General features: G+C 35.3%; 1 protein-coding gene across 2 annotated transcripts; it reads left to right on the plus strand.

Annotated features, from left to right (window-relative positions):
* Positions 1–34: 34 nt before the first annotated feature.
* Positions 35–8,656, plus strand: LOC140966938 (flowering time control protein FCA). 2 transcript variants are annotated; one of them, XM_073427252.1, is made up of 16 exons: positions 35–3,146; positions 3,222–3,273; positions 3,457–3,524; positions 3,900–3,966; positions 4,279–4,358; positions 4,447–4,511; positions 5,038–5,097; positions 5,182–5,338; positions 5,711–5,785; positions 5,960–6,391; positions 6,735–6,938; positions 7,009–7,209; positions 7,293–7,331; positions 7,860–7,925; positions 8,012–8,057; positions 8,305–8,656. In XM_073427252.1, exons 4-16 carry the CDS (start codon positions 3,939–3,941, stop codon positions 8,310–8,312), a joined length of 1,461 nt encoding a protein of 486 aa, XP_073283353.1. In that variant the 5' UTR covers positions 35–3,146; positions 3,222–3,273; positions 3,457–3,524; positions 3,900–3,938; the 3' UTR covers positions 8,313–8,656. The 2 variants fall into 2 exon arrangements, with proteins under 2 accessions (XP_073283353.1, XP_073283352.1); XM_073427251.1 differs by having other exon boundaries at positions 38–3,146; positions 5,918–6,391.
* Positions 8,657–9,385: the final 729 nt, after the last annotated feature.

Genomic DNA, 9,385 nt, shown 5'->3' on the forward strand with positions numbered 1-9,385 from the left:
TTTTCCTAATTTGTGTGAAACAATCTGTTTTATGTTAATAGAAATAACAATCTGATGCTAATTCATCACCAAACAGTATTAGCATTCCTTTTTTTTTTTAAATTTAAGTCTCCCACTTGGATGCATGTAAATGGCGTGATCATTTATAAAGAGGGTTTAGATTTTGGAAGATGCTTAGGAAAGTTGGTTGATTTTATGGTTCAGTCCTGATTTCACGATCTGAAGTTTGAGGTTGCAATTAGTTGTTTTTTTATTATTGTTGCTACCTTTGCACCTGTCGGCATTTAATACCCCATTTTGGTTGGTTGTATTTTCATGAATGCGTCTGATAAATGAGATGTAGTTTGATTTGAGAATGAAAGAAGTAGTTGGCTTGCCTTGTAGTTGGTACCCATAGTGATGCTGCTAGATTGGGTCCTCTTTACATTTTCTTTGATGTTTCTCCATTTTTTAGATGTCTGAGTAATGTAACACTTACTTCCAACTGTTCTATGGTTGTGACCAAATCCGCGTCCTATTATTGTGGTTTATGCGCAATTTCGATTGTTTCTAGAAAATGATTTAGTTCTTCGGAAAGTAGAAGATACTATGGTGGTGTATGTCTATGCCAAACACTTTTTTTTAGTTTTTGTGGATGGTGCATGCTTAGTGTATCCGAAATTTCGTTTACATATGGTTTTGGCCTCACGAGTAAGGTAATGCTTATCAGAATATCTGCGTCGGAGTTCTGAATTCTGTGTCGGAAGAGCACGAATGAAGTATATGTACTTGATAACCAAGTCCACTTTTTTGTGTTAGATCAAGTTTTTCCTTTGTCATGCTTTTTTATGATGTCTGCATTATTGATATTCAAGTGGAACATTTTTTTGGGATTTTGCTTCATGCTTTAACATCAAATGGTGGATGTATTTTGTGAAAGTTCTGTTGGTTGTGATGGATTTATTTGATAACAGGATTCTGCCGGGTTTTAGCTCTAGCTGCTAATTCCAGATTTGGATTCACTGCTTAATCTGTTGTGTTTATGCATTTTTATGTCCTAAATACTTATCTCGAGTGAGTCTGTTGGCCCTTCAATTTACGTATTTGTTAATTTGACGCAATGTGAGCTGTGGTTTAGTGATGATGGAATTATATTGATGTATGGATGCAGTACTTTGAATTGACCACTTCTACATGCCACTTGATGCATTTTATACCATTTTATTCTCATGATACTGCGAAAGCTGGATGCATAATCATGTGGCCGCGAGCTTTCGTTTATTCCTTAATTTTGGGCAAAGATCCATTTACTTGTTGGAACCATCATGAATGTTTAGATAAATCTAGAAACTTCTTACAGTATTCAGCAATGCCAGATTAACTACAAATCAGTTCTTGATTTATTTGTAGGATGAAATGATGTAATATTTTAGTTTCTTCTAATACCTCAACAACTTATTGTGAATGTTTAAGTATAGTTGGAGATGCATTCTGCATTTCATTTTGCAGTAGAATGAATTTAGCGGCATGATGATGCTGGATCTTGCTGTGTTACTTCCATTTAATCTTTTTAGCCTCATTTACTCTTCTATTTCCTTTTGGTCTTTCCTTCTAACTTAGTCTCTTTATCTTTCCGAGTTATTTATGAATAGAGAGAACTTACATTGTTGAAGAGACTTTTAGGTTCTTCAATTCAATTTTTTGGTACAGTGCACATTCGATGATCATGAAAAAATACTTGGTTTTGTGTAAATTTTGGAATGCAGAGACATGATCTTTATGAACTGGTCTAAAAGTGACTCTATACCTTGTCTACAATTCTCTATTTTTAAAGATGAATCAAACAAAGGGATTCTCTTCTGTGATTCTTGTTAGACTTGAATACTTTGATTGTTCTGCGAGATTGGTCTATGTTCAACTTATCACTGGTTTTTATTTTTTTGATGTTTATTTTTGGTACATAAATAACAGTAGGGTCTATTTTCAACTTATCCTCAACTGTTTTTTTTGTGTTTATTGTTTATTCATTAAGTTATTTATGTTGTGAAACATTCTTCTGTGAGCTTGTTATTGGCCTTGATTTTTCTGTTTATGGGTTGCCTAGCCATAAGGTCATATTGTACTTCTTTTCATTGTGGACTATGTGATTGTGGTGTTGGTGCATTGTAAAGCATACTGAATTGACCATGTATTCCTCTTAAATTCAGTTTACTCTGATGGTGAATGGATTTTCTATGTTTATGATTTATGAGATGCACTGGTGATTTTAATTTCTGTTCACTAGATTTGGTTTTGATCCAGTAGGCTGAATGTGCATCTGGTGTCTTTTGTTTGCCTTTTCTTTTACTTTATTACTTTATTTTGTTTGATGAGATTGAATGGAGCTAATTATTGAATGACCGAGTTCAAGAATTTTCTTGTTAATTATTCTAATAGGTTATTATGTGTCTTTTTTGGTTCCATATCTCATTCCTTGGATCTACTACGGTTTGATGTAATATGGAATGTTTGGTTTCTGATGCCTGGGCACAAGGTAGGTGTTAGGGTCTTTTGACATTCAAATGATATTTAAATCAACTTCTATATGCCTAGTATTTTAACCGTGATTCATTTCAATGTTTGTTGGTAATGCTCATATTGAAAAAACTGCCCAACATATTGTGATATTATTTTACTTATTGTACTTTATTTTGTTAGTCTTGTAAAAGGTACAGATTGTTGGTGGCCATTCTACAATTTGCAGATGTACCATAAGCAGTTTATATTAATGAAAGTGATGGCTGGTAGTGATGTGCACATATTTACTTCTTCTTGACATTATGTTGGAATATCTGTTATTTATGTCTTCTCGTTTGGTCACTAATCACACCAAATGATTTTTTGACTGATGATGTTTTAATTCATCACAACTCAATAATTCTTGTTTTTGGATACTAGAGAGCCTTTGATGATAGAAAGGATTAATTTTACTGCTTAATGAATTTCTTTTGCTTTTGTTTCCATGATTTTCTTGGGCCATGTCTTGAACCGGGATGAAGCTACATATCTTGATAAAATCTGGACGCTGATTTTTGCTTAATGCAGGATGCTGTTTCATCAAATATGCTTCTTCTGAAGAGGCTGATAGAGCCATCAAAGCTTTGCATAACCAGTATATTTTGCCAGGGGTATGTTCTCGGTCTCAGTTCTTTATCCTGACATTTTGGACCCACTCTCGTTTATTTTATTCACGGGTTATACAGGGATTGGGTCCAATACAAGTCAGATATGCGGATGGAGAGCGAGAGCGTCTTGGTACTTAACTGATGGTTCTTTATATTTAACTTGTTAATTAGTAATGCTTAGACAATTTTGTTTCGAAATATTTTTGTCCTTGACACTGGCTGCCAATAGTTGCATAATCTCTTTTATTTATGGTTTTTTAAATCCGGTGAATTTGATTTTTATCATCTTGTGGCCCTTTCGGTATTATTGCAGGTGCAACTGAGTTCAAGTTATTTGTTGGGTCATTGAACAAAAATGCTACCGAAAAGGAAGTCGAAGAAGTATGTTTTGTCGCTCAGAGCTTGGTTTATCTTCTTTATTTTGAACGATAACCTTGTATTTTTCTTACTTCATTGATAATTAGAATGCTTGATGTTCTAATGACTTTTGGATGGAAGTCACAATCTCCGATCATTAAATCTTTCACACCTCAACTTTATTCTGGACGTAGGCTGGGTATGTGGTTCAGATAATAAGTATCTGTGCGATCCACAGTTTCAAGTCTGTAAATATTGCATTTCATGAGGAGTTTGTCAGTGGCTTACTGCTTGATTGAGTTTCTGATGATATTACTTGTCATTTTGAATGGCATTTTGGTTCATCTTCACATTAACAAAGGAAAATCCAAATGAATTGTCACTGATTTTTCATTTCAGATTTTTCTCCCTTATGGTAGAGTTGAAGATGTCTATCTTATGCGTGATGAGACGAAGCAGAGCCGTGGTATGTTACCCCTCTCTTGTTTGTCTGGAGTCTCACACTAAATATTTGAAAGTTAGCCACCTTTTGATATCATTAAATTTCTCATGCAATCTGGAATATGAACTCTGAATTGGAGTGTCGTGGCAAAATCAAACCTATTTTGTAAATTTTTCTTGTTTTTTTGTTTTGATTGGTGCGACACTTGTTTTGTTTATATTGTTATGTGGTGCGGGGTTAAATGCATGACCTCTAATAATTGCTGGCAGCGTCATTTCAAAGTTGAAATTTTTTGTTTTGTCCTGTGTTTTTGATAATTCATTATACTGTTTGAAGGATGTGGATTTGTCAAATACTCTCAAAGAGAGATGGCACAGGCAGCCATAAATGCTCTTAATGGAATATACACTATGAGAGTAAGCTCTGTACATGTTCATGATCTTGCTTTGCATTCAATTACTGCTTGTACTGTCCATTCAAGTGACATTTGGTTTCATATTACAGGGATGCGAGCAACCATTAAATGTAAGGTTTGCTGACCCTAAAAGACCTAGACCTGGGGAGTCGAGGTAGCCTTTTAAAATAGTTCTTATTCTTTATTTTTACCCAATTATCATGCAGCATTATTATTCTAGGGTCATGTATGCTTAAGAAACTTTCTGCTATAAAGTACTTTTATGTCAAATTTAGGTTTGATAGTTTACTCAACATTGCGTTGTCATCTCAATTTGTTGTTTCTAGATGTCCATATAAAAACTTATTGCCTATTCTTAGAGAATATTTGACTAAACTCATTAAAACAACTTGTAAACTCTCATGTCTTATACGCTATTTTATGAGCTTATAAAGAGTATGATCTTATTTTAAAAACAAGCTGTTAAATTGTTTGAAAAAAATAAGATAATGAAGCTTAAAGTTGTTGATGCGTTTGATACTATAAGATTTTTTTCTGTGAAACTTGTTATTTTGAAAACTTATATGTTGTTTTTTAAAAAATTACCAAAAAAATTTCAGGCTTATCTGCCAATCACCCTCTTACTTGTGTTTTATATTTATTATATTTATTATCATAAAATTTAATTTTATACTTTCCAGAGGTGCTACTGGTTTTGGCGGTATGGGTTTTGGGCCTCGTTTTCATGCTCCAGGGATCAGGTAACTTTCTTGTCAACATGCTTGCAATATACCAACTTTTCTATTCTCCTTGAGCTCACCTTTTACTTTTATACACCTTGGCAGATCAGCAACAGACCTTAGTGAGTCTCTCCATGTTCATATTCCTCCTAATTCATGGCCTCCGGCAAGCAGCGTAGGACCACCTTCTACTCGCGGCATGCATGGGTTTGGTAAACAGTTACCTGCTAGATCTGGGGATGTGACAGTCTCTTCCATTCCAGTAAGACCATTACCTAATCTCCACTGAGACTATTCTCCATTTTACAGTGTGTTATGCAATCTTTTTGCATGTTTTTACTCCTTACTTTCATTTTATTTTTTAATGTAGTTATTTACATTTCTGCTGTTATATGTACTAAATTACTATAAAGGTAATACCGTTAGAACTTTTCACCCTAACAATTTATAACCACCGCTTCATATAGGGATGCATATTTTTTTGTGGGTGGTATATTGCTCTAGGTGTCCTTTGGTTGTGTCGTATTAATAAATTTTTGTTTGCCAGTGTGTAAAAACATTGGAACTATATGATTTCTCACCTCTGTCCAAGATGTTTCTATTTGTGTGTTTATTATTTTGGTGCAACTCCTAGGGTCCTATTGGAGGCCTTCCTGGAAATTCCAATGGTTCACTTTCTGGACCTGTTGTATCTGCTCCTATTGCACAGGTAGTTATTTGTTTTATATCAATCGTATCCTAAAAAATGATTTTGTCTCCTTTGGGTTTGAGTTTCATTTCAGAACCTATAGCAAATCTTTGCCACAAGTTCCATTTATTTGACTTTACACTGGCTGTGCAGAAGTCGTTCAAGTCACCGCAGCATTTGACAACTTCTTTGCAGTCAATGCCTCCAAATATAGCTTCCGCCAACACCCAGAGTTTGCAAGCATCAAAAATACAACTTGGTTCAGTGCGGATGCCTCACCCTGCTGGTGAAACTTCTGGAAATCATGACCCATCATCACGACAGTTGCGTGGATTTAATGGGCAGCCACATATTCCTCAGTCTCAAGGTCAGCATCACGCATCATTGACTCCAGGACATGCACCTGGCTTGGCGAATCAACAACTTCTTGTGCAGCAATTTCAATCTGTCAGTCAATCACCATCATCACATTTGGCTCAAATGCTATCACAACAGAAACAAACACTACAGGCTACCTTTCAGTCATCACAACAGGCCTTTAACCAGTTGCAACAGCAAGTGCAGCAGCTACAACCGTCAAATCAGAATTTAAATGCCCATCAAGGTCAACAAGCTATTAAGCAGCAGGTATCAATAATTTTAAACTTGAAAATACAGTTCTATCCTTAGTTGGTCTGGTGTTTTCTCCACAAAATCCGGTGACGTTTCTTTTGGTGATGTATTGACCCCCACTTAACTCAATTTTGAAGGTGGTAGCAATCCAAATCAAATTCAATTCTGGTTGCAGTAATATGAAATAATTTAAAATTCCTTTTCATTAGCCTTAGTATGAGTTGTGAGATGAGGTTTTTGCTAATAAAATTGGTGGCATCCGTTTTTGAGTATGTTCTGGAATTGTTGTTGATTTCACTGCTGCGCCATTTTTTCTAAATTGAGTTATAATCATAGCGATATGCTTTTGTTCATCCAGTCTCCTTGGGCTGGAATGGCTTCACAGGCTGTTGCCAATACCCCTAGTGTGCAGCAGGCAGGAGATGCAGCTCCTACTACTTCTGCTTCATTTTCTGTACCTGCTATGGATCCAGCTATGGGTATTGTTAATTGTATTTGGACGGAGCATACTTCCCCTGATGGATACAAGTATTACTACAACAGCTCGACTGGTGAAAGCAAGGTATGGGCCACAGTGTTCATCTATGGTCTTTCATGATATATGCCTTACTATTTTTGTTTGGCTGTGGCAGTGGGAAAAACCTGAAGAGTTAATGAGAGATGAGCAGTCACGGCAACATAATAAGTCATATAGCCAACATCCCCAAATGCAGTCTCAGACACAAGGACCATCCATGCAACAATTTCCACTGAAGCAAGTACTTCAAGGTCAACATCAACCACATCTACAAAACCAGATGCAACCATTGCAGCACTCTTCTCAATTATCTTCGGTCAGTTTTTTATGTACTTTTCATTACAATTTTGGAGGTTTAGCATACAATATTTACCCTATATATATATTTTGAAATTGCAGCACCAGGGTCAGGGAGTTTCAGCCAAACAAAGTTCCAAGGTGATTTTTTGGTTCACCTATCATAATTCTGTGTTTTTACTGAAACTTAATTTACCTGAGTGGTTTCAAGAGTTTCATTTTACTCTACTCCATCAGTTTATCTATGTTCAGGCCTTTGTTTGTAATTTAGCTGTCAGTTTTAGACCTCCTGAATGCTGCATATGTCTATCGATCAACAACAATGCAAATAATGTCATTTGTGCTAAATCATATACCTTACCATCAATATGCTTGCCTTACTAGTACGTTTTTTTATCTATTGTTTACCATGCTAGCTATAGTGTTGGAGATTCTGAGTGAAACTTGTGTCCCTTTTCATTATTTACTATTTATTATTATTGTTATTATTATCGTTGTTAATTTTTCATCATATGTTTTTCTCTATATATGTTGGCATCTGTTTTTTTTTTAAAAAAAGAAATATATTATTGTTGATGTTTTTCATTTTTAAGATCAATGACATTAGTTAGCACTTGAGAGCTTTATTTCGATTTTCTTCGAATAATAATTGATTCCTTGGAATATCAGGAACTTGGTTATGCTCAAACACCTGTAGGCATTGGTTCAGGGAATGATCCAACACGCTATCAGCAGGTTAGACTAATGAAATGTCTATATCCATCTATGTTTTTATTCTTTTACGTAGTTGTCTAGTTGAATGGATGTTGTTCTCATTGCAGCACATTCCGGTTTCTCAGGAGTGGATGTGGAAGAATAAGCCTTCAGGTTTCTGCATTTCCAAAGCTCTTAGTTTTGTGTCGATAGGGGGAAATTCAAATCATGTTAAAAAGACGTCGCCATTTTTCGATTGGCACACGACTACCTATCAATCCGTGTCTTTTTTTTTTCCCATCTTTAATCAAGTGAAATCAAAGGAAACATATGATTCTGTTCGACCACTTCTGGCCTTGCGTATGATTTGTTTTTCCCGTAGTGCCTTCATATATATATATTAATCTTGTTTTATCCTTAGGAACCTGAAGCAGATAAAAAAGAACTGGAAGTGCACGTAGCATTCAGTGGGGACTAGAGGAGATAAGACAGGAAATCGAATGTGGGCACTCTAGTCTCCGAACATGAAAGGAGAGCATTACTCATCGTTGACCAAATATTTTTTCTAGAGTTCTCAAATGCTCACGAGCCCGTCACATAATATATATCTGATTTGTAACCATTGTCATTTGTGATTGTTTTGTACCTGTGCTGCAAGAGTATCATGTTTCAACCTCTGTTTTTTCATCTTCCTTGTCTTTGATGTGCTCCGTAGGTTATAAATCGACAGCGATATCGTTGTATATAATTAGTGAAACTTGATGGATTGAGTAGAGAGCCTGAGCAACCAAATAAGATGGGTTTCCCCTGCCTGCTTTATTGCCTGAATTTTGTGGAACTTGCAACTGATATGACTGTATGTATGGCTGAATGATGCGTGAGATTTAGCTTCAAAATTCCTACTGAAAATTATAATTGCATGGTTGGTTCACACGCGCACACGTTGATTCGGGGAAATATGAGGGAATAAATTTATTCAAGTATATTTGAGTGAATTCAAATGCACACGAGAGAAGGAGAACGTATATCCATGGATTGTCAAATTCTTGTGTTTATCCTATACCTGGTCACGATTCTATATTCTGACATCGATAATTCAAGATCCCATGAAAGTTGGAATCGGAATCGAACCACTTGGATATGGTCTTGGTCCGATTTCAGGTAGTTTCGGCTGATTTGGTTATGATTTGATCCGATTAGACAGTAAAATATATGTTTCTTTAAATTTCGAATGCTAGGATGAAAGAATGAGACGGTTTGTGTGCCAATAAAGCTAAGTTATTCAATAATTATATTACGATTTAGAAAATACTATAAATATATAATTTTTATTCAAAAGAAACAAAAATAGTGGTTAAATAATTTATAATATAATGAAGGAGCTTAATTATATAAATTATATGATACTACAAGTTCATAAAATTTGATATTTTCATTTCGGTTATGGTTCCACATGATTTCATAACTGTTTCGGTTTTGGTTTTCGGTTTTTACCATAGCCA

The sequence above is a fragment of the Primulina huaijiensis genome, unplaced genomic scaffold, assembly GCF_012295235.1.
Source record: "Primulina huaijiensis isolate GDHJ02 unplaced genomic scaffold, ASM1229523v2 scaffold208290, whole genome shotgun sequence".
In the NCBI taxonomy this organism is placed as follows: Eukaryota; Viridiplantae; Streptophyta; class Magnoliopsida; order Lamiales; family Gesneriaceae; genus Primulina; species Primulina huaijiensis.